This window comes from Fringilla coelebs, assembly GCF_963513975.1.
Source record: "Fringilla coelebs genome assembly, chromosome: 25".
Taxonomy (NCBI): Eukaryota; Metazoa; Chordata; class Aves; order Passeriformes; family Fringillidae; genus Fringilla; species Fringilla coelebs.
Genome location: NC_140051.1, coordinates 5929382 through 5952662, shown reverse-complemented (window position 1 = coordinate 5952662; position 23281 = coordinate 5929382). Strand labels below are relative to the sequence as shown.

Genomic DNA, 23281 nt, shown 5'->3' with positions numbered 1-23281 from the left:
GCCGGAAGCCCCGCCCCCCCGCGCCATTGGCGGGACGGCGGTGGGCGGGGACGGGGCGGGCCCACCGGAAGGGGGCGGGGCCATGCTGCGGTGGGGGCGCGCTCTGCGCGCGCGGGGACCGGGGGGGTTTCGGGGGGTGACCCCGAGGGGGACCCCGGTATGGGACCCGGTATGGGAACCGGGTCGGGTCCCGGGCCGCCCCCTCCGCACCAAGCCTCCGCTCAGCTCCGACTTCTTCCGCGGTGAGATCCGGAGGGGTCCCCGGCACCGCACCGGGGATTTGGGGGACACGGGGGGAGGGACACGGGAAGAATGGAGGGCGGGTCGGGGTGTGGATGGCGGGGAATGGAGAAGGGGCCAGGTAAATTGGGGTGTCCCAGGGGATGGAGGGGTTTCTCAGGTGTATGAGGATATACGGCGGGGTCGGGATTGCTGGGAATGGGGGGAACTGGGAATGGGGGGGGAGCTGGGAATGGGGGGAGCTGGGGTGGTTACGGGCGTGTATGGGAGCGTGCCAGAGGGGCCTGGGGATGATCCCTGGGGGTGATCCCTGGGGATGATCCCTGGGGGCTGCGGGGGATGGCAGGGGGCATTGGAGGGGCTGGGGAGAACTGGGCGGCTGGTGGTCTCAGAGGGGTCTGGGGCCCCCAGAAGGCCCAGGGGAAACTGGAGGGGGTCCCATGGGGACACGTAGCAGGAACCTGCGTGGAGGTCTTGGATGATTCCCAGAGTGGACTCTGGACTCCCAGTGGGAGGGACTGGTGTGATTCGCGGAGAGACCTGGGGGCATCTGAGGGGTGTCCTGGGAATATCCCAGAGGGGGCTGCAGGGGTGCCCAGGGGTGCAGAGGTACCGGGGGCTGCCAGCCGTGCCCCCAGGCTCGGCAGCCCCCGCTCCGCCGGCAGAGCTGGGGCAGACCCTGGAGCGCATGGCGCAGACCCTGAGGGATCAGCTGCCGGCTTCGCGGAGCGGCGGGCGCGGCTGGATTCCCCCGGGCACCCACCCCGACCCCCGGCCCCCCGACGAGGCCGACGTGGTGGTGGTGGGGGGCGGCGTGGTGGGCTGGTCCGTGGCGTACTGGCTGAAGGTGCTGGAGGGCTGGCAGCGGCGGCACGGAATGAGGGTGCTCGTGGTGGAGCGGGACCCCATGGTGAGACACTCCCTCCCAGGGCAGGCTGGGGCCCTGGGGACCCCCCTGAACCCCTCTTCTTTTGGGGGATCCTCTCCTTCAGTATTCCAGAGCCTCCACAGTGCTGTCGGCAGGGGGGATCCGGCAGCAGTTTTCCCTCCGGGAAAATATCCAAATGTCCCGTTTCTCAGCGAGCTTCCTCCGCAACATCAATGTACGTGGGCTTAGATGGGCTGGGGTCATTTGGGGAATCCAGCCCCACTCACTGTGGTCCCCCTGTCTCCTTACAGGAGTACCTTGGGGTGCCGAACGAGCCCCCCATCGACATCCAGTTCCAGCCTGGGGGATATCTGTTCCTTGCATCCCCCCAGAACGCTGCTGCCCTGGAGGCCACCGTCCAGCTGCAGAGGTGGGGGACACACATGGGACCCTCCCAGGGGGGGTTTCAGGGGCTGGGGGTCATTCTGACCCTCGTCCACATGCTTGCTGTCTCCAGGGATGAAGGGGCACAGGTGACCTTGCTGTCCCCCACCCAGCTGAAGGAGAAATTCCCCTGGATGAACACAGAGGATGTGGCTGTGGCATCCTATGGTATGTGGGAGGATGGGGGAGGGCATGGAGACCCCCCTCAACATCCTTCCTTATCCTCATCCTCCTGATGCATCCTTCATCCTGGCTTTATTTATGGAAGGGGAGGTCCAGCCCCCCACAGTGCGTGTACTGGGGGGTCACACAGTAGTTTCTCCCCCCTGTTTCCCTGCCCAGGTCTGGAGGATGAAGGCTGGTTCGACCCCTGGACCCTCCTCAACGCTTTCCGGCACAAAGCCACATCCCTGGGAGTCCAGAGCTGCTCTGGGGAGGTGCGAGGTGAGGGATGGGGGTGCACAGCAAGGCTTCCCCCCTGCCACCCCCAGGAGCCCCCACCTGACCCCAAAACCCTCCAGCTTTTGTCACCTCGACCAACTACGTGACGTCGTCAGCACCGCCGTCTGCGCGCATCAAATACGTCCACGTGAGTGTGTGTGTGCCACCCCAGCTCCCCGGGAGCGCCCGGGAGCCCCCTGCAGCCGTCACCCCCCGTCTGTGCCCTCCCAGGTCCACATGCCAGACAGCCTGGAGTACCAGCCCGTGGCCTGTGCCATCGTGGTCAATGCTGCAGGCGCCTGGGCTGGGAAGCTGCTGGAGGCGGAGGGGCTGCCCAGGGGGCTGTGCCAGCCCCCGCTGCCCATCCAGCCCAGGAAGAGGTACTGGGGCTCACAGCACGCACAGCCTGGGGGTCAGCTCCTGGGCCCAGAGTGGGGGCACACCCCAGAAACTCCTTTTTCAGGGGGGTGATGCCCTTGGTGCTCTTCTGGGGGGGTACTTTAGTACTGTGTCATGGGGGAGGACCTCAGCACTTTTATTTTGGGGAGGTGTCATGATAGTACCCTCTGTCTATGAGGGGGTAACATGAACCCCTAGGTGCTATTTTGGAGGGATCACAGAATGGGACACACATCCCAGCACCCACCACCCTCTGGGGGGGATGGTGAGCTTCCTCAGTTTGTTATTTGAAACTGGGGGCTTGCTTCCTGGAGCTCCCATTATTGCTCAGGTGCCCCCAGCCCCAGTGTCCCCATTATGTCCCCATACTCCCGATCCCAGTGTCCCCATTATCCCCCTCAGTGTCACCTATTGCCCCCCAGTGGGTCCAGTATCCACAGTATTCTTACAGTATTCCAAATAACCACATTATTCCCCCAGTGCCCCCATTACCCCCACAGTACTTTAATTATCCCCCCAGTGCCCACAGCCCCTCCAGTGTGCCTAGGAGTGACATGACTCCTCAATGGTATTTTTTTGGGGTGGACAAACATCTCCACATCCCAGCCCCACTGCACCATACTGGGGGGCAAGAGGAGCACCTCTCACACTCTCTTTGGGGGTTCCCCAGGTATGTGTTCACCTGGCACTGCCCCAATGGCCCTGGCCTCTCCTGCCCCTTCCTCATCGACACCTCTGGTGCTTATTTCCGTCCGGACGGCGCTGCCGGGAACTACCTGGGCGGGATGAGCCCCCCCGAGGTGAGCCCGTGGGGTCCCCTCAGATCACTCACCCCCCCATTCCTTATCAGACACCCCCAGCTTATCCTTTTCCAGGAGGAAGAGCCGGATCCCAGCGATCTCTCGGTGGATCACAATTACTTCCAGGAGCAGATCTGGCCCCTCCTGGCTCAGCGCGTCCCAGCCTTTGAATCCCTGCGGGTCCGGGGGTCTTGGGCAGGATACTACGACTACAACACTTTCGACCAGAACGGGGTGCTGGGCCCGCACCCCCGGCTGGAAAACCTGTTCTTGGCCGCGGGGTTTAGCGGGCACGGGCTGCAGCACGCGCCGGCCGCTGGCAGGGCCGTGGCCGAGCTGGTGGTCAAGGGCCGCTACGAGACGCTGGACCTGCGGCGGCTGGGCTGGGACAGGCTGGTGGGTGGGGAGCCGCTGCAGGAGCACGGCGTGGTTTGATGGGGGCGGGGAGGGGGGAAACTGAGGCACAGCCGTGGACCCTCTCCCCAGACCAAAAGTGGTGTCCTGTAGGAATAAAATGGATGTGTGGATGATGAGTGTCTCAGAGAATTAATGCGGTTCACGCCTGCCCTGCTCCCTCCACCAGTGCTACCAGTATCCTCCCACTATCCTCAGTTCTAATGTCCCCATTAACACCTTCCACAACTTCAGTGTCCCCACTACACTCCATTCCCTCCCACTATCCCCATTATGTTCCCCCACCTGCAGTCCCCAGTATCCCACAGTGTTACCCATTGTCTCCCCAGTTCCCCCTAATCCCAGTATCCTCACAGCATCCCATTCCCCTGGTGCTCCAATCCCCTCCAGCCCCAGTACCCCCGTTACATTCCTATCTTCCAGATCCAGTGTCCGTGTTGCTCCCCCAGTGTCCCTCACTGTCCCCACAGTGTCCCCTCTAACCCCTGTTTCCCCCAGTCTGGTGGTCACATTCTCTGAACAGAGAGAGACATAATTCTCTCTCCCAGGATTTTTCCTGGGGAAGGCAGTGAGAGAGAAGCAGGAAAACGATTATCTCTGTTTGCTGCTGCTGTTGTTTGGCACACGTGGAATGTGTTATGGAGATTGTTTACCGAAAGGGATTTGTTATTTGGACACCGGTGATGGGTGTTTGGACTGATTGACCAATTGGGTCAAAGCTGTGCTGTGACGGTCTGGAAGGGCTCACGGTTTTTCTTTAGTTTAGTGTAGTTTACTATAGAGTATGGTATAGTAAGTAAAGTAATATAATATATCTTAATAAAGCTTTTTTTCAGCCTTCTTGCTATATAGCAAGCTGTGTTTCATGTCAGGTACATACAAGCAACATGTATTTGTGATTGTAATATGTGTGGAAACCGACCATGGGACAGTTATAAAGATGAATTCTGATAATAACTGAGGAAGTAAAGCATGGAAGAGGAACCTGTCTTTTGTTTGCAATTAATCTTTATAAGTCTTAAGTTAATTTAGGAGCATTTGAAGTAAAGCTTTAAGGATATTGCTTTTTGACAGGAACTTTCTGCTTGTAGCTAAGCCTTAAAGAGTCCTGCAATAATAACCTTTTAGAATATTGCTTGTAGTAAGGATCTTTGAAACTATAGTTTTAGAATATATAAAAAGGAAACATGCAGCTTGAAAAAGGAAGATGAACATCAACTCAAGGATTAACAGTTTTGACTAAGGGAAGCTGGACATCACTGTTATGAGATTTACAGTCCTTGCAATCAAAAGGTGGACCCACATCTGGAAGCTGGACCTCACCAAATGGAATACTCCTTCCTTTGGGAAACTGGACCACCACCAGCTGGGATACTTTTGGGATGTACATCCTGAGAAAAACTATATCACAATAATGTATAGAGTTGTGACATAAAAATTGGGAATAGAAACTGCTGATGAGTAAAAACTGGGAATAGAAACTGCTGAGAAAGCTTATGACTACCCCTATAAATACCTGTAAGCCTCAACTATTGGAGGGAAAACTTCCCCCACTCTACCCAGTGCTGTATTGCTCATACTTTACCATATTAATTAATAAATTGCTGCTTGAATATTGGCCTAGTCAAGCTTCTCATTTATAACACCCTGAATCTTGGAGTCAGAGCACATTATTCCCTGGCTGGGGGATGCCTGCATCGATACCCCCAGTACTTCCATCATAATTACAGTGCCCTCAATGTTCCCACAGTGCCTCCAGCCCCAGTATCCTCAGTATCCCCACTGCAGTCCCGCAGTGCCCCCATCTCCAGCGCTCCCATAATCCACAGTATCCCCTCATTATCTGCCCCAGCGTCCCCAGCCCCTCACCCCATCCAGTATTCCCATTATCTCCCCAGTGCCCCCAGCCCCAATTTACCCCCAGTGTTCCCAGTATCCCCCCAGTGTTCCCAGTGCCCCCGGCCTCAGTACTCCCATTCCCCCCTGTATCCCCGCAGTGTTCCCAGTATCCTCCCAGTGTTCCCAGTATCCCCGCAGTGCCCCAGCCCCAGTACTCCCATTCCCCCCGGTATCCCCAGTATCCCGCCAATGTTCCCAGCATTCCCGCAGTGCCCCAGTCCCAGTGTGTCCATTTCCCCCGGTATCCCCCAGTGTTCCCAGTATCCTCCCAGTGTTCCCAGTATCCTCCCAGTGTTCCCAGTATCCCCGCAGTGCCCCAGCCCCAGTACTTCCATTCCACCCGGTATCCCCAGTATTCTCCCAGTGTTCCCAGTATCCCCTCAATGTTCCGAGTATCCCCACAGTGCCCCATCCCCAGTACGCCCATTCCCTCAGTATCCCCCTAATGTTCCCAGCATTCCTGCAGTGCCCCAGCCGCAGTACTCCTATTCCCCCAGTATCCCCAGTATCCTCCCAGTGTTCCCAGTATCCCCGCAGTGCCCCACCCCCAGTACTCCTATTCCCCCAGTATCCCCAGTATCCTCCCAGTGTTCCCAGTATCCCCGCAGTGCCCCAGCCCCAGTGTGTCCATTCCCCCCGGTATCCCCCCAGTGTTCCCAGTATCCCCCAGTGCCCCAGCCCCAGTACTCCCATTCCCCCAGTATCCCCAGTATCCTCCCAGTGTTCCCAGTATCCCCGCAGTGCCCCACCCCCAGTACTCCCATTCCCCCAGTATCCCCAGTATCCTCCCAGTGTTCCCAGTATCCCCGCAGTGCCCCACCCCCAGTACTCCCATTCCCCCCGGTATCCCCGGTACCTTCCCAGTGTTCCCAGTATCCCCGCAGTGCCCCAGCCCCAGTGTGTCCATTCCCCCCGGTATCCCCCCAGTGTTCCCAGTATCCCCCAGTGCCCCAGCCCCAGTACTCCCATTCCCCCCGGTATCCCCCCAGTGTTCCCAGTATCCCCCCAATGTTCCCAGTATCCCCCAATGCCCCAGCCCCAGTACTCCCATTCCCCCCGGTATCCCCCCAGTGTTCCGGGTACCCCCCCAGTGTTCCCAGTATCCCCCCAGTGTTCCCAATTCCCTTCCGCGTGCATGTGGCGCCCTCTGGCGGCGGGCGGCACCAGCGCGCAGCTGCATTTGGGGCAGAGGTGTTCGCGCTGGCCTTTGGCGCATGCGCAGCTGAGGCGGTGGGCGGTGCCGGGGGTGGTGGGCGGTGCCCCAGCTATGGGCGCGTCCCGTTGGTGGGCGGGGCCGCGGCAGTGCGTGTGCGCGGTGCGCGCGGCGCATGCGCGGTGGGCGCGGCCGGGCCGTGTGAGCCGGGCCCGTCCCGCCGTGCGCCCCCGGCCGGCCCCGGTGAGTGCGGGGGGACCGGGGGGCCGGGGGCGGCGCACGGAGCCACGCTCGGGGGGCTCCGCCGGGAACCGCGGCCTTCCCGTGCCGAAACAAACCCCCAGGGGGCTCTGGGCACTGCGGGGGCGGCCCTGAGGGCATTGGGGAGCCGTCCCCCTGGAACGCTGTTTGGGGCGGCTGTGGGAACAGCCCTGGGGTGAATTGCGGGGGGCACGCAGAGCCCCGGCAGGCACGGCGGGGTCCTGCCCCTCCCCTGAGGGTCACCCCCTCAGCTGCCAGGGCTGCGCACCCCCAGGTCACCCCCACGGCCGGGGGCCATTCCTGTGCGTGCCCTCCTCGGCAGGGTACACCATGACTCGGTTTCTAGGAGGAAGATGCCTGTGATTAACTCGGTAATAAATCTGGAGGTCAGTTCTGGTTCCGCAGCTTAGATTCCGGCAGGGTTTGACTCAGAATAACCAAAACAAACCCATCTTTAAAATGATTTTAAGTTGTTTGCGTCCCGCGGCTGCAGCAGCACCGCTGCCATACCGGGGTTTGTGACTTCAGCCTGCGGGGAGCTCTGCTGGGAGGAGTGAGAGGTTTGCATCCTGGTGGGGAAGCACGAGTTTTGTTAGCTGGTGGTTTATTTTTGCCTTGTTTCAGAGGCTGGTTCTATTTCTCTGAGCTGTCTTTATTTACAAGAGCTGTTCCTCTAACCCTGGGCTCGCTGGGTCCATTCCCTGGCCTGTTGGGGGATGGCCGTGCCCAGCGAGGGCCGGGAATCCTGCTGGAAATCAGCGGGGTGTGACTGACCCTGGAATTCCCGGCCAGCCCTGTGTGTTCTCTCCGCAGGCTCCCTCCGTTTCCCATCTCTCCAGGATGAGAGAGGCCTGGGTCCGGCTCTCCCCCTCTCCCTGTAGTTGATAGTTTGGGAAGCAGAGGTGATGCTGGAGTCGAGATGGCCGACAGCGTGAGAATCTTCCTTCATGACCTCGTCAGGGTGAGGCTCCTGGGGCTGCTCTGGGGGCACCCTCCTTCCCATGGCATTGCTTTTCTGCTGTTTCAGTGCAGATTTGGGGAATTAATAAAGGTTGAAAGAGTCTCCCTGATGTAAGTCTTGTAGAGACTGCACTGGCTGAGACAGGGTGTGAATCTGTGCAGGGATTCCTTCCAGCATTTCTGTGTTAGGAAAAAATCAAATACAAAGGTGCACAATTGGTGTGGAGCTGGTTCTTGGTGACTTTTCCAAGGAAGGAAAAGGGGCTCCAGGTGTATTTTAACACTGCTGTGTGGTTTGTCTAATGCAAAGGGCTCGGTGTTTGCTGCTGAACCTCTGACAGATTTCCTTTGGGCACAAATTAATGAAAAATCGTAATAATATTAATTATAAAATAACAATATATAACAACACACAAAGTTTATAATATATTTTAATATAGAGTGTACAATATTGTGTTTAATTTAATAATAATAACAACAACAATAATAAATTAATGTCTGTGACCACAGCAGCTCTGTCCCAGCAATAAGGTCTGTGTCACCTCACTGCTCCCATCCTGTCTTCCATCATCCAGGGTTAAATACAGGCTAAAAGCCACTTGTGCTGTGTCACTGAGCAATAACTCATGCTCAGAAATAACTCTGTTTGGAAAACAGGCAAAGGTTTGATCAAAGCCCTGTGGCCACGACCTAAAAGCAGGACTTGTGTCATTTCCCAGTGCTCCTACACTATCAGCTGGAAGAGCTGCCTGGGCCAGGGCCTAGCTCTGCTGTTTCAGACATGAATTTGGGATTGGAATTTATCCTCTTTGGGCAAGAACTCTATGAACCCAACCAGGGTGGTGACACCATCCTGGCTCATCCTTAGGATTTTTATTTGGAAGGGAAATTGTGATGACCATGGATATGGGATCACCTGGAGCTGGGAATGATTGGACAGGATCCCGGAGTGGTTTGGGTTGGAAGGGACCTTTAAGTCTTGTTCCATGTCCTACCAAGGGCAGGGGCACCTTCCACTACCCCAGGTTGCTCCAAGCCCCTGCAGCTTAATCTCTTCTTGTTCTGCCGAGTGTTCATGGACACTTCCAGGGATGGGACAGCCACAGCTTCTCTGGACAAGCCAAGTCCTAGGAGGACTTGCAAATCTTCCAAACATGGAGTAAGGGAAGACTCCTGGGCATCCTTATGAACAGGCATGGATGTGGCTGGTGGGAGGAAGTTTCTGGGATGAGGACAGATGATTTTATCAGTGAAGGTATAAGCATCAAACTCATAGTTTAGCATACACTGAGACTTCACACATCCCAAATATTGGTGTAATTCCATTTTATTGGCCTCAGAAAGCTGGCAGGGGATGAGGGGATTCCTGCCAGGCAAGGCTGGGAGAGATCGGACTCTGATTTTTTGCCAGGGTTTTAAATAGTGCAGATTGGAAGAGAAATTGCACCTTTACAGACAAAATTACTGCTGGTCACAGAGATGCTGGAAGGTGCAGGGATTTAGGTCACTGGGCCATGGAAGAGAGGTGGTGTTGCTGCTCCAGCTGAGCCCAAGCAGCCAAGGAGCAAGGCCAGCCATGGCACCAGGAGAGTTTGGATGGCCTGGGTCAGCCACATGCCATTGCTCCTCTCTCCTCATGCCCACAGGGAATTAAGGACTCCATCTGGGGCATCTGCACCATCTCCAAGCTGGATGCCCGGATCCAGCAGAAAAGGGAAGAGCAGAGGCGGAGGAGGGCCAACAGTGCACTCGCCCAGCGGAGGTTTCACATGGAAGAGAAGAAGCAAGAGAAGTGAGTGTGGGGTGTGGCTGCTGAGAAATGGGGTAATTCCCTTCTCCTCTGGTAGCCAGAGCCAATAAATGGGGAACACGTGGTATGAAAGTCCCTTTTTGCCTTGTGTCATGGGGCTGGAGCTGTTACCAGGAGATAAGGAGTTGGACCTTTTATGTTGTTTGATAATCAGTTTGAATTGCCACTGAAAGAACATGGATTTATGGGTTTCTTTTCCTCCTAGTAATTGTGGGATTAGGGAAGAAAGAGCAGCTTGGATCCAGTGTCCACATCGAGGCAGATTGAGTGTCTCTTTTCTTCAGCCCTGCTGTGTTTTGTGGAGTTTGGAGCTGCAGAACCTCAGTGACTCTGGAAATGCCAGAATTATCCCCATGCAGGAGCAAACAGCATCTGTTCCCATGTCTGACTCCCTGACCATGCCAGGATGTCTCTGCTGCCCTGATGGCACCGGGCTGGCTCCTCACACAGTGGTTTTGGGCAGTAATGCACATTCTGAGACATATTTACCAGTTATCATGGCTGGCTGGGTGGGAGGCTGGCTGAAAGGTGAAAGAAAAGTCTCCCATGATCCCAACACTCCTCAGGGGTCTCTGCAGCTCTACATCTGGGCTGCCTCTGAAGAAAAATATAACTTTGTTGTTGTTGTTTATATAAATAGCTGAATTTTGGTGGTTTTCTTTATAGCAAAATCATTCTGATGTCAAGCACTCTCTGGGAGAGTGCTGCAGAGTCCCACAGAGCTGCTCTTGCATGTCCAAATAGAGACACCAAAACCACCCTGAGCCCCTTCTGAGACCAAAAAATGCCCAAAATTTCAGTTTTATTCTGGCAAGAGTTTGGGGAGAACAAAGCCTGAGATCTACAATATGTGCTTAAAAATCTGGAAGAAAGCTTTGTTTTTCTGCTGTTTCAGTGCAGATTTGGGGAATTAATAAAGGTTGAAAGAGTCTCCCTGATTTAAGTCTTGTAGAGTCTGCACTGGCTGAGACATAGTGTGAATCTGTGCAGGGATTCCTTCCAGCATTTCTGTGTTTGGATAAAATCAGGTGCACAATTGGTGTGGAGCTGGTTCTTGGTGATTTTTCCAAGATGTCCAAAACGTGGGGCAGAAGCAGTTGGCACTTGTGAGGGAACATTTGTCCAGGTGCTGGGACATTAACACGCCTCTCTCCCACAGTGAACCCCGGATCGTGAGCCGGATATTTCAGTGTTGTGCCTGGAATGGAGGTGTCTTCTGGGTATGTGGAGATTTTTCTTATTTATTACAGTTTTTATTTTAAAACCCCTGTGAAAACCCATGTGCTGCTCCAGCCCTCATAGGCTGTGAGTGATGAGCCATCAGCATGGCAGCAGGAATTTTTGGGAAACCACCACATTCCCATCCCAATGCTGTATTTTAAGGGATTCACTGTGGGATACAGGATGACAGACTTATTCAAGAGATCTACACATGAAACTCAAGCTGCTTTTCAAGTCTTTGAAACTTCTGAATATTCAATTCCTGCTTTGCTGCAGCTTGGGACACTGTTTTACCAATTGGATATTGACATCTTAAAGACATTTCCTCAGCTCTGACTTGCTATGCCTGCTTCATAGGGCTGATCCTTAATGGAGCCAACACTTAATAAATCAAATAACCAAATAAATGGCTTCATTTTCTCATTACATTGGTGCAGAGTTCGAGGGATGGGCATGGAAGTGTTGAAGTGTTCAGCTGTAGATTGTGGCTGTATTTAAACAGAAATCTTTGCTCCTCTCTATTTGTGGATTGCTGGGGGAAGAGAGGCCCATGTGCCTTTGGATCTGTAGCCACCACAGGAGCACAAAATGCCTGTGCAGTGCCTCACTGAGGGCCCTTGTTTGTTTTTCTCTGCAGCTTAGTCTCTTCTTGTTCTACCGAGTGTTCATCCCCGTCCTTCAGTCGGTCACGGCGCAGATCATCGGTGGGTGCCTTTCCCCTTGGGGCTTCCAGGGGGCTCAGCAGTCCATGGGATGAGTTCAGGGTCTTTGTCCCATTGAGCTGTTCCTCACACCTCTGTCTCCTTGTGTTGTTTTCCTCTTCTTCCCAGTACCCACCAATCCCATCATTAATCATCCAGTAGAAAATCAGGAATGGATCACCCTGCTGTGCACATCAGGGATCCAGCCTGGGGGTCTTGCCATTTCAAACATTCCTCTGTGTGTTTTTGTATTTAAATAAAAAGCAAGTGGGTGGAAATGTGCTTTTAAAGACATTAGAAAACTAGAGTCAGGAGAACCTCCCTGATGGCTGTGCCAGGAAGCATTTGGAGGTTCCGACATCAGTTCCTCACACGTGTCTCTCTGTCTCTCTTCCAAAGGTGACCCTTCCTTACATGGTGATGTCTGGTCCTGGCTGGAGTTCATCCTCACCTCCATTTTCAGTGCTCTCTGGGTCCTGCCCCTCTTTGTGCTCAGCAAGGTGGTCAATGCCATCTGGTTTCAGGTGGGTGACAGGAACCTGGGCCCTGCCTTGAGCAAACAGGGGGAGTTTCCTCTCTGGGTGGGGCTTGATCAGGTGGTGTGGGAGCACAAGATGAAATCCTGCCCCAAAACAGGCTCTGGGTATATTCCTGGTGGGCAAAAGCCCTCTGAGCATATATTCCTGATGAGCTGAGGAGCATCACCCTGGGTTTAATTTCCCTGAAGCCCCCATTGCTTTGGAGTTCCATTTGCCTGAAGCCCCTGTCTCTGCTGCAGGACATCGCAGACCTGGCGTTCGAAGTGTCGGGCAGGAAGCCTCACCCCTTCCCTAGCGTCAGCAAAATCATCGCTGACATGTTGTTCAACCTCCTGCTGCAGGCACTTTTCCTCATCCAGGTGAGACAGACCACCCCACAGCTCAAGTGCTGCCCTCCCCCAGATCTGAGCATCCCTCTCTCAATCTGCTCCTTTTCTCTCCCAGGGAATGATCGTGAGCCTGTTCCCCATCGACCTCATTGGGCAGCTGATCAGCCTCCTCCACATGTCGCTGCTCTACTCGCTCTACTGCTTCGAGTACCGCTGGTTCAACAAAGGTGAGGGAGGCTCCTGCATGGAAAGGGGGAATTTGCCTGGATTGAGCATTTCTCTACTGAAGGAGCATCCAATTCAGGTGTCAGAGGCTGACCTTCTGTCACTTTTTATATGGGATGAAGGGTAAATGTGGGCCAGCAGAGTGCTCAGGTGGTAAGAAGGCCAGTGATACCTGGCCTGTACCAGCCCCAGTGTGGCCACAGCTCCAGAGCATTGCCTGTCCCCCTGTGCTGGGCACTGGTGAGGCCTCGAGTGCTGTGTCCAGTTCTGGGGCCCTCAGGACAAGAAGGACATTGAGGGGCTGGAGCATGTCCAGAGATGGGTACAGAGCTGGGGGAGAGTCTGGAGCAGCTGGGGAAGCTCAGCGTGGAGAAAGGGAGGCTCAGGGGGGTTATTCTGGCTCTGCACAACTCCCTGACAGGAGGGGAAAGCCAGAGAGATTGGGCTCTGCTCCCACAGAAAAGGCGACAGGATGAGAGGACATGACTTCAGGCTGTGCTGGAGAGGTTCAGGTTGGACATCAGGATGAATTTCTTCACTGAAAGGGTGGTCAGGCATTGGAAGGGGCTGCCCAGGGAGGTGGTGTAATCCCCATCCCTGGAGTTGTTGAGGAGGTGACTGGATGTGGCACTCAGTGATCTGGTCAATTGACAAGGTGGGAATTGGTCACTGGAGGTCTTTTCCAGCCTAAATGGTTCTGTGAATCTGCAGTGAGGGTGTCCCTCCCCATGGGTTCATTTCCACGGGGTTCTCCTCTTGGCAGGAATCGAAATGCACCAACGGTTGTCCAACATCGAGAGGAACTGGCCCTACTACTTTGGCTTCGGCTTGCCCCTGGCATTTCTCACGGCCATGCAGTCCTCCTACATCATCAGGTGGGAAAGCCACTCTGGCCCCTCCTCCTCCTGACACCCACTGAGTGCCCCTTATTTTATTTTACTGTATTTTTCCCTTGCAGCGGTTGCCTCTTCTCCATCCTTTTCCCTCTCTTCATCATCAGCGCCAACGAAGCCAGGACCCCCGGCAAGACCTAGTGAGTATCCTTCAGTGCCACCCACTGATCCTTGTCCAGCACCCCCAGCCTCCCCCGGTGCTCCCCAAAACCCTGCGGGGCGCTCCTGGCTCCAGAGCTGACGGACTCTCTTCCCTTTCAGCCACTTCCAGCTCCGTCTCTTCTCCTTGGTGGTTTTCCTCAGCAACAGACTCTTTCACAAGACCGTTTACCTTCAGTCCGCCCTGAGCGGTGCTTCCTCCTCCCCCTCCTCCTCCTCCTCTTCGCCCTCTCCTGCCAAACACGCGGCTGCTCCGGGGCACTGAGCTGCCCCCAGACCCCGGGGAGGGGGGGCACCCACGGGCTTCTCTGCGCCCCCGATCTCCAGGGACGGGCAGGACCCAGCCTGACAAGGTGTCACTGTCAGTTCTGCGTCTCCCCCTGGAAATTTTTTGGGGGAAAATCTGGGTTTTTAACACCTTTGTGAGTTTCCAGGAGCCGGGTTGTGCCCTGCGCTTGTTTTATAGTGGACTCTTTTGTACGCCTTTCCCGTGCCATCTCCCTGCCTCGGGCCGTGGGTCGGAACCCCGTCACCCGTTTTGCCGTTGTGTCCCTCCCGTGTCTCCCCCGTGTCCCCCTGCCCCTCGTCCCCCTTCCCGCTCCCTCCATCTCCCCTAACTCAGGTCGTGGGAGGGGGGCGGGCATTTCTGGGAGCTCCCGCTGCCGTCGAGCACAGCGTCCCCCTGCCGTGCATGTACCGTTTCTGTCGGGTCGGGGAAGGAACCGGTGACGTTCAGACCCCTTTGGATATTTCGGGCCGGTTTATCAACTTTTCTCTAGTATTTTCACACTGAAACATTAAACGGAGAGACCACGATTCTCAGCCCTGCTGCGACTGCCGCTCTCGTTACTCCGGGCGGGGTTCCCGGGCCGGGCTCCCCCCGCGCCCCGCGGTGGTTCCGCCGCCCACGTGGCCAGGCCGGCGCGCTTCCGCCTCCGCCCACGTGACCCTCCCGGCCCCGCCAACCCGGACGGACACGTCACGGCTCGTTCTCCGCCGGCACCGCCCACTTCCCGCTCCACCAATGGGGGGACGCCGTGCGCCTCACGCGCCGCCCCGCGCTCGATTGAGTTTTCGGCGCTTCGGCCAATGAGCGCGGCCGCGCTTGGAGTGGCGTGCTCGACGGCCAATGGGAAGCGGGCGGGGGCGGGGCGCGGGCTGGCGGCGGCGGCAGCAGGGCGGCTGCGCGGGGCGGATGGACGGGGCGGCGGGGCCGCGGTGAGGGACAGGACCGGGACCGGGACCCGGACCCGAGAGGAGCCGGAGGAGCTTGCGGGTCCTGGGGCCTGGAGGTGCAGGGCTGCCCGGGCTGCGGGGTGTGCGGGGTCTGCGGAGTGAGGGGCCTGAGGGGTGTCGGGGTGCCCGGGCCTTGGAGGGTGCCCCGGCGTGTGGGGAGAGGGAGCCCGGGGGTGGAGGGGTCCCCAGGCGTGAGGGCTGAGACCCTGCGGCTGGACAGGGGCTGGAGCCTGGCGGAGCCCGGGGGGCAGCGCGGGGCTCGGGAGTGCTCTGTGTCATGGGAGTTCCTGCGGGGTGAGGGGTCCCTCCCCGAGGACATCGGGGCACTCCGGGGCAGAGCCACTCGTGCCCGCCGGCGTCTGCGCTGTGCTCCATTATCTCAGGGGATCCAGGAAATAACCACCAGCCGTGTTTCTGTACCAGGCAGTGCCCAGTGTGCGCCAGTCAGAATCACTTCTGGGCACAGCAAGGCTTCTCCAGGCCCCGTTTGTTTGGGTTTTAAATCTCAGCCTGTCCCACTGCGTCCTGCGTGATGTTGTAGCTCAGAGACCTGAACTGCACATTTCCCCACCCGTGCTGGGACCGAGCCTGCCCAGAGAGTGGGAGGGATTTTCCTGACTGATTAGGCAAGAAATTATTTGAAGAAATCTGTTTTCAAGGTAGAAAGATGTTAAAGCTGTGATTCTTCAGTAAGAGTGTCACTTCCTTGGTGTGCAACCCCAGGGTTTCTGTGGCTTTCATTTCCCTCAGGGAAGTTGAATTAAACAGCCACATTGTCTGGTGTGAGCAAAACCAATTTACTGTCCTGGTGTGCATTAACAAACTACTAGAATATGTATATATATATTTGACATAAGTGATCCAAACTGGGAGTAACCAGGAGGCATTCAGATCTCCTGTGTGTGACTAAAGGCACCCATTTCTTGCATTCTCCATGGACTATATTTTTTGTGCTTTGCTTGCAGGTGATGGTTAAATTTCAGAGAGCATCCAGGGAGGGCAGGGGTTTTGCTCAAGTTTACACTGTGGTTTTGTTCTGTGCACAGAGAAACAGGCACGTCCTCTGCCCCGGAGTTCTGGGCTCAGTAAACGAAGGAAAACCAGCCAGGGTTTGGGGTGACAGCTCAGATCAGGACAGGAGGTGAGAGGTTTGTGGGGGGAGGCACAAGCACCCTGGGTCAGAAGGGGTGATTTAAAGTCCAAAGGCTCATGAAGACTTTAAAGGCTTTTGATCTTCCTGATTGTGTCCAGGCATTCAGGGATCCTCAGGCCCTGCATTTGATGTGAAAATGACCAAGTTGGGGTTTCTCCGGCTCTCCTATGAGAAGCAGGACACGCTGCTCAAGCTCCTCATCCTGTCGATGGCAGCTGTCCTGTGTAAGTCTGTGCCCTCAGGGATGGCTCCTGGTGCAGGAAAGCTGAGGGTAACTCATGAGCTCTGTATGTTCACTCTGCCCCTTCTCTGTGTTTGCAGCTTTCTCCACGAGACTTTTCTCCGTCTTAAGATTTGAAAGTGTCATCCATGAGTTTGACCCGTAAGTGTCGTTTCCTCATTTCCTGGGGGCCTGTTGGGCTTTTCCTGTGCTGGAGCACACAGAATTCAGGTGATGGTGCCAGGCTCAAGTTAATCCCTATTGAGCATGTGGGATGTGCAGGACAACTTTCAGTACAGCTTGGTACCCAGGGCTCTTCCTGCAACCCAGATCCAAGAATCACCTCCTGTTGCTTTTCTCTTGGGAGGTGGTTACTTCTGACCTGGGCACAGCAGGAGAGAGCTCCTGGCATGATTTGTGTCTCTCCCAAGCTTGTTGCTGATTGAATCCATCCCAAGGGACACTGTCACCTTTGCAAACACACTGTTAGTCCCACTGGGAGGAGGAATGAGCCTTTGCAGCTGAGGGAAACTGGGCCAGTTCTCTGTGCACGGAACACATGGGAGCAGCCCCCGGAGTGCTGTCACACCCTGTCACCCTTACAGGTATTTCAACTACCGTACCACCCGCTTCCTGGCTGAGGAGGGCTTCTACAAATTCCACAACTGGTTTGATGACCGAGCGTGGTACCCCCTGGGCAGGATCATCGGGGGAACCATTTACCCAGGTAAAGCTTTTGCCAAGCTGAAATGCACCTGGTGCGAGGGAAAATCGGGGTGGGGACTGCATCCCTGAGTGCCAGCTGGAGCATAGGGCAGCTTGGGAATGCATCCTTGGCAGCAGCTCCCTGCTGGTGACTCTGGAGCACCCTGATAATGGTGTCATTTCCATCCCCAGGCCTGATGATCACATCAGCAGCAATTTACCACGTGCTGCACTTCTTCCACATCACCATCGACATCCGCAATGTCTGCGTGTTCCTGGCTCCCCTCTTCTCCTCCTTCACTACCATCGTGACTTACCACCTCACCAAAGAGCTCAAGGTACAGGGGCCAGCGGGGTGTGCCCCACAGGCTTTGCCTTTCAGAGGAGTGGGAGCTGTTTGCCATTTGGGAGAGCAGCTGAGTCAGAGGTTTGGAGGTGACTGCCACACTCCACAAAACCCCAGCCTTCTGGGAAGCGGGAAATCTGTTTGAAAACTTTGTCTCCACATGCAATTTTTATTCCTTTGAGTAATAAAATCCCTAAACCCAGATGTCTTTTCCCTGGCTGCTTTTCCCAGGATGCAGGGGCAGGACTCCTTGCTGCTGCCATGATCGCTGTTGTGCCTGGATACATCTCTCGGTCTGTTGCTGGCTCCTATGATAATGAAGGTGAGTTTGTGATCCTCAGGGAAACCTTTAAGGACTGGTGGGTGCTGAAAGATGCTGCAGAGTACAAGAGAGGATCTGTCCTTTCCTGGTGATCCCTGCTGGGTTTGTGCTGAACAAACCTGACCCATCAGAGATCAGAGATAGTTTTTGGCCATGCTGTGGAGTAGAGGGAGTGTCTCCCAGCTCTGGCAGCAAGTTTACTCCAGTATCCTTGTTTGCTAGTCAGTAAGGATTTTGTCACCTCCCCAAACTCTACCTGGAACTGGAGCTACTGTGTGGTTCCTCTGTGCTTTTATCCCTGTTCCACCAGTGACGTTGGGACTGGCAAAGGCAGCAATCTCGCTGCCACAGCCTGGGGCAGAGGAGGATCCTGGCTCCTTTGCTGTAGCTGGGCTTTTGGGGGCTGTGTAGGAGTTCTTCCAGCTGGTGTGGCTGGAAGAAGCCACGTGAGCTGTTAGACACAAACACCACAGTGTTTCAGTCTAGAAACCAGATATCAAATGCTTCTCCCAGGCCTGGCTCTTTGTGTGATGGAGCAGCAAAAGCATTTACAGATCTGTTTTTAATGGCTTGAGTTCTCTGCCGTACCCTAGGGATGACATTAACAGCTCCGGCTCCTTCCACAGGTATTGCCATATTCTGCATGCTCTTGACCTACTACATGTGGATCAAGGCTGTCAAAACTGGCTCCATCTATTGGGCAGCCATGTGTGCCCTCGCCTATTTCTACATGGTGAGTGTCCCTTCTCCCAGCTCTGGGGTAAACCTGACTCTGAGATCCCTCTGGATGCACTCACCAGGGAGCCATGGTGTGCTGTTTCTGTGTCAGTGTGTCCAGAGAGCTAGAACCTCTGGAGGTGGAAAGGGGATGGGTCCTTTCTTGCAAAACTAGCGGGTTTTATGTGAGATGTTCTTAGTAGTGGTGAAAAATCCATATTTCTGGTGACTGGGGGGTAGAGGATGCTCTTAAGATAGAGCAGATCCTGGCTGGTATTGCTACTGTGTGAAAATCCTGCCCGTGATCCCAGGAATGCTAAACCTCTGTGTTTCACCTCAGCTCTGCAGCTGTTCAGTCCTGGAACTTGTGGGTGTGTGTCTGCTTTGTGTCCTGGCAGGTCTCCTCATGGGGTGGCTACGTCTTCCTGATCAACCTCATCCCCTTGCACGTCCTGGTGCTGATGCTCACCGGGCGCTTCTCCCACAGGATCTACGTAGCCTATTGCACAGTCTACTGCTTGGGAACCATCCTCTCCATGCAGATCTCCTTTGTTGGCTTCCAGGTGGGCACCAGGAGGGTTTGTAGACTCAGGGATGGGTTCTGACAGAACAGCAGCATGCTGACATCTGGTTTTACTTCTTGCCTTCATCACTGAGGTTATGAGTGGGTGCTGACTCCTTGTTCCAGCCTCCATTATGCTGATTCCTTGCCACCTGTGGCAAAATGAGCCTTTGGCTGTGCTGGATGACTTTCAAAGCTCCTGATAACCTTCCTGTCACCTCTGTCTTTCATAAAAATATCTTTGGTTTTGGTGAAGGAGGCGCTCATGCCCTGTGTTCTTGGTATGGCAGGAAACAGGCCTGCCATGCCCAGCTCATGTTTTCGAGAGAATCTGGTTAATTTTCCACATGGATTCTTATCAGAATCAAAGCGGATGTGGAAAAGAACTCGTGCCAGCTGTGCCAGTCACAGGGAGGGAACATTTGAGCATTTTCCTGTGGCTGGCAGAGATTGTGCCAAGCAGTGATTTGTGGAAAAAGCCAGGCTCCTGTTCATCTCTGTGTCTGACCACGCTCTGCCCCACTCCCAGCCTGTCCTCTCCTCGGAGCACATGGCTGCCCTTGGAGTCTTCGGCCTGTGCCAGATCCATGCCTTCGTGGACTACCTCCGGAGCAAGCTGAACCCACAGCAGTTTGAAATCCTCTTCAGGAGTGTCATTTCCCTGGTCGGCTTCGTCCTCCTCTCCATTGGGGCCGTGCTGATGCTCACAGGTAGCCCAAGGCTGTGGCCATTACAACGGTGTTTCACCCTCTTTCCTTGCTTCCAAAGGCATGGAATTTGTCCATCCTAACTCAGTGTTACTGTGGTGCCAGTGCCTGTGAGTCCCCTCGAAGGGGGAGATTGGGACCTGCCCAAATTTGTGCATTAGCAAGGAATATTTCAGCAGCAGCTATAAAATAGGAGGGGCAGAGACTCTGGGGACACCAGGCTGGTGCTGCAGATAGTGGTTGCTGCTCTGTAGTAGCAAAGAGATGCTAAAGGTGGAGGTTGGGCAGGAAGGAGACTTTAGAGTGAAATTGCATTGTAGTTCCTTTCTAAAATGGCAGGTTTTAGTAGTAGAGATTCTAAATGAGGTCTGGGATCACTCATTCAGCCTCACATGTGGTTCCCTGGGAGAGTGTGTGTCAGCATTGGATTGCCTGTTACTCTGCTGGAGCCAAAGAGGATTTGTTTCTCCACTTTCCTAGGGAAAATCTCCCCATGGACGGGGCGTTTCTATTCCCTGCTGGACCCTTCCTATGCCAAGAACAACATCCCCATCATCGCCTCCGTCTCTGAGCACCAGCCCACCACTTGGTCCTCCTACTACTTCGACCTGCAGCTCCTTGTTTTCATGTTCCCAGGTGAATTGCCAGATCCTGAGTTAGCCACCAGAGGGCTTTCCTGCCCTTCTGACTGTGCCAAACCTTCTGTGTCCCTCTGTGCCTGGTTTTATTTCATCTCTGAGCTGAACCTGACCCCTTTTTTTCCCCTCTCACAGTTGGTCTCTACTACTGCTTCAGCAACCTCTCGGATGCCCGCATCTTCATCATCATGTACGGCGTGACCAGCATGTACTTCTCAGCTGTCATGGTGAGGGCTGCGGGCACCAGCAGTGCCATCCCGTGCTCATAACAACTTCATTTGTTTTTCTGAACTTAGTGCTGATTCTTTCACCCTGAGGGCTTTTCTCCCTTCCATAAATGTGGTTTTGTTTTGCCTCTATGCACGAGGGAAGGTGAAGTTGCAAAACTCAGTGGTTTGGGTGTGACTCGTGTCCCTGGGGCCAGCGCTGCCTGGTCAGTGTTCCTGATCTCCCAGAGCACCCAGTGCAATCTCAAACAAATTCTCTGGGTTTTTAGGCAGGGAGTGCTGACAAACAGTCGTTGATGAGCCCATTTCCACTCTTTCTGTGGCACCCTGAACACTAAATGTGGTAGGGTTCTGGTGTGGAGGTAGCTACCAGTCCTTGCTTCCACCTAAGATTGCTGAAGTGACCTCAGCTTCCCATGTGGGCCAATTTTGAGCACTTCAGGGAATTTCCCTCAGGGGTGCCTGGGATGGTGGCAGCTCCCCACTAAAAAAACAGCCACAGGTTTATCCCAAGGCCAATACATCCACTGAATTTGAGGTGCTGGATTAGGAATGGCATCCAGTTCCCTCTTCCCTTGGATTTCTGCTGGATTCCTTTTCTGACAGTTCTGCTCTTGCCATAGGTGCGTCTCATGCTGGTGCTGGCTCCGGTGATGTGCATCCTGTCTGGCATCGGGGTCTCTCAGGTGTTGTCCACCTACATGAAGAACCTGGATATCAGCCGGCCAGACAAGAAGAGCAAAAAGCAGCAGGATTCCACCTACCCCATTAAAAATGAGGTGGGCCCCAGGCTGGCTCAGGAAGATTCTTGGTCCTGATGGGCTGAGAGCGGGGGGCTGACAGCCCCGTCCCTCCAGTGCTGAGACCCTGGGTTGTTCCCACAGGTTGCCAGTGGCATGATCCTGGTCATGGCGTTCTTCCTTATCACCTACACCTTCCACTCCACCTGGGTGACCAGCGAGGCCTATTCATCCCCCTCCATCGTTCTCTCTGCCCGTGGCGGCGATGGCAGCAGGATCATCTTCGATGACTTCCGAGAAGCTTATTACTGGCTGCGGCACAACACGCCGGAGGTACGGGGGTCTGGGGCCTTGGGCACCCCACAGTGCCCACCGAGGCGCTAATGCCCGGCTGGTGTTTGGTGCAGGATGCCAAGGTGATGTCCTGGTGGGACTACGGGTACCAGATCACTGCCATGGCCAACCGGACCATCCTGGTGGACAACAACACCTGGAACAACACGCACATCTCCCGTGTCGGCCAGGTGCGTCCCTCCCTCCCCTGCTGCCTTGGCCAGCCTTTCTGGGCACCACGTCAGCACTGGCTGACACCCTGTCTGCCCCAGGCTATGGCATCAACGGAGGAGAAAGCCTACGAGATCATGAGGGAGCTGGACGTCAGCTACGTGCTGGTCATCTTTGGTGGCCTCACTGGGTACTCGTCGGACGGTAAGATCCTGCTGTGAGCCAGGTCAGACCCAGCCAGGGGTTGTGGTGGCAGAATCCCAACTCCAGCTGGGGCTGTGGAATGAAAATGGGGCCAGAATGCTCCTCTTTGGAGCTCTCCCTCATCTCACCTTGCTTTTGGCTCCCCCACATCACCTCAACCCTCCTTCCTGGCCCCCCAGCTCAGCTTGGCTCCTCGTTCTTTTACCTCATCCCAACTTGTTCTTTCACCCCAATTCAACCCCTTGCTCTTGGCCCCCAAATCAACTCAAACCCTCATTCTTTGCCCCCCAACTCTCTGTCTTCCAGACATCAACAAGTTCCTGTGGATGGTGCGGATCGGGGGCAGCACAGACACGGGGCGCCACATCAAGGAGCACGACTATTACACCCCCACCGGGGAGTTCCGAGTCGACCGCGAGGGCTCCCCGGTGCTGCTCAACTGCCTCATGTACAAGATGTGCTACTACCGCTTTGGCCAGGTCTACACTGAGGCCAGTGAGTCCCTGAGTCACCCCCAGGGCAGGGCACTGCTTTTGGGGGTCCCACTGCGCCCTGACATCTCTGGGGCGCCATGCAGCAGCACTGCCTGTCCTTTCCTCTCTCCTAGAGCGACCTCCAGGCTATGACCGGGTGAGGAACGCCGAAATCGGCAATAAGGACTTTGAGCTGGACGTGCTGGAGGAGGCGTACACCACAGAGCACTGGCTGGTCCGAATATACAAGGTATGGCACCAGAGCCTGCCCAGACACGCTCAGTTTGGGGAAAAAACCATGGAGTTCTGCCTAATGAACCTTCTTTTACTGCCCAGGTGAAAGATTTGGACAACCGTGGGTTGTCACGGACGTAGAGGAGCCGGCGCCGTCCACGCCAGACATCGCACTGACCCAGCCTTGCCTGTGCAGCAGAGATTCGGGGGTTTGGTGGGGGTTCGAGGGGGGCTGTTTCGGGTTTGTTTTATACCGTTTGTAAGCGCAGGCAGCGGCGGGAGGACCCTGCCTGCCCCATCCTGCCGGGAGCGATTTTTATATACACACGGAGCCGTCGCCAAATCAGGAATTGCGGCTCTCATCGGGGCTGATTGACCAGGAATTGTAAAGAATACAAATAAATAAAAATAAATTTGGTGGGTTTCTCCCCGGATTCAGTCAGAGGGGCTTTGGGGACGTTTAGCTGCTTTTAACCGATTTGAATGTTAATAGAGGCGGGGGGCGTGGCGTGTAATGGGCGCGGGATTCAAGGTAAG

General features: G+C 55.3%; 3 protein-coding genes across 10 annotated transcripts; all 3 read left to right on the top strand.

The window, feature by feature from the left end:
- The first annotated feature begins 95 nt into the window (after positions 1-95).
- On the top strand, positions 96-5184 carry FOXRED1 (FAD dependent oxidoreductase domain containing 1). Its single transcript, XM_084221451.1, has 10 exons — positions 96-242; positions 906-1150; positions 1233-1343; positions 1420-1538; positions 1626-1720; positions 1895-1996; positions 2074-2141; positions 2225-2373; positions 3063-3192; positions 3268-5184. Exons 2-10 carry the CDS (start codon positions 929-931, stop codon positions 3625-3627), a joined length of 1356 nt encoding a protein of 451 aa, XP_084077577.1. The 5' UTR covers positions 96-242; positions 906-928; the 3' UTR covers positions 3628-5184.
- A 1610-nt stretch (positions 5185-6794) lies between these two features.
- EI24 (EI24 autophagy associated transmembrane protein) lies at positions 6795-14581 on the top strand. The gene is made up of 11 exons (XM_084221455.1): positions 6795-6901; positions 7733-7880; positions 9526-9671; positions 10849-10909; positions 11548-11614; positions 12011-12135; positions 12390-12509; positions 12595-12706; positions 13468-13579; positions 13663-13737; positions 13859-14581. The coding sequence occupies exons 2-11, from the start codon at positions 7839-7841 to the stop codon at positions 14019-14021; spliced, it is 1023 nt and encodes a 340-aa protein (XP_084077581.1). The 5' UTR covers positions 6795-6901; positions 7733-7838; the 3' UTR covers positions 14022-14581.
- A 327-nt stretch (positions 14582-14908) lies between these two features.
- Positions 14909-23138, top strand: STT3A (STT3 oligosaccharyltransferase complex catalytic subunit A). Of its 8 annotated transcripts, none has more exons than XM_084221504.1 (19): positions 14909-14974; positions 16039-16133; positions 16244-16369; positions 16467-16527; positions 16971-17092; positions 17263-17408; positions 17648-17738; positions 18365-18471; positions 18854-19018; positions 19547-19727; positions 20205-20360; positions 20498-20589; positions 21213-21368; positions 21474-21662; positions 21737-21853; positions 21935-22037; positions 22344-22532; positions 22645-22760; positions 22847-23137. In XM_084221504.1, the coding sequence occupies exons 3-19, from the start codon at positions 16282-16284 to the stop codon at positions 22883-22885; spliced, it is 2118 nt and encodes a 705-aa protein (XP_084077630.1). In that variant the 5' UTR covers positions 14909-14974; positions 16039-16133; positions 16244-16281; the 3' UTR covers positions 22886-23137. The 8 variants fall into 8 exon arrangements, with proteins under 8 accessions (XP_084077630.1, XP_084077631.1, XP_084077633.1 ...); XM_084221505.1 differs by having other exon boundaries at positions 16217-16369; XM_084221502.1 differs by having other exon boundaries at positions 14920-15048.
- Positions 23139-23281: the final 143 nt, after the last annotated feature.

Coding starts and splice junctions, on each gene's coding strand:
- FOXRED1 (XM_084221451.1), top strand. CDS start 929: ATGGCGCAGACCCTGAGGGATCAGCTGCCGGCTTCGCGGAGCGGCGGG. Junction 1,721..1,894: donor TGTGGCTGTGGCATCCTATG/GTATGTGGGAGG, acceptor TTCCCTGCCCAG/GTCTGGAGGATGAAGGCTGG. Junction 2,142..2,224: donor CGCGCATCAAATACGTCCAC/GTGAGTGTGTGT, acceptor GTGCCCTCCCAG/GTCCACATGCCAGACAGCCT.
- STT3A (XM_084221507.1), top strand. CDS start 16,282: ATGACCAAGTTGGGGTTTCTCCGGCTCTCCTATGAGAAGCAGGACACG. Junction 17,739..18,364: donor TGGCTCCTATGATAATGAAG/GTGAGTTTGTGA, acceptor CTCCTTCCACAG/GTATTGCCATATTCTGCATG. Junction 20,361..20,497: donor CCTTGTTTTCATGTTCCCAG/GTGAATTGCCAG, acceptor CCCCTCTCACAG/TTGGTCTCTACTACTGCTTC.
- EI24 (XM_084221455.1), top strand. CDS start 7,839: ATGGCCGACAGCGTGAGAATCTTCCTTCATGACCTCGTCAGG. Junction 7,881..9,525: donor TCCTTCATGACCTCGTCAGG/GTGAGGCTCCTG, acceptor TCATGCCCACAG/GGAATTAAGGACTCCATCTG. Junction 12,707..13,467: donor GTACCGCTGGTTCAACAAAG/GTGAGGGAGGCT, acceptor TCCTCTTGGCAG/GAATCGAAATGCACCAACGG.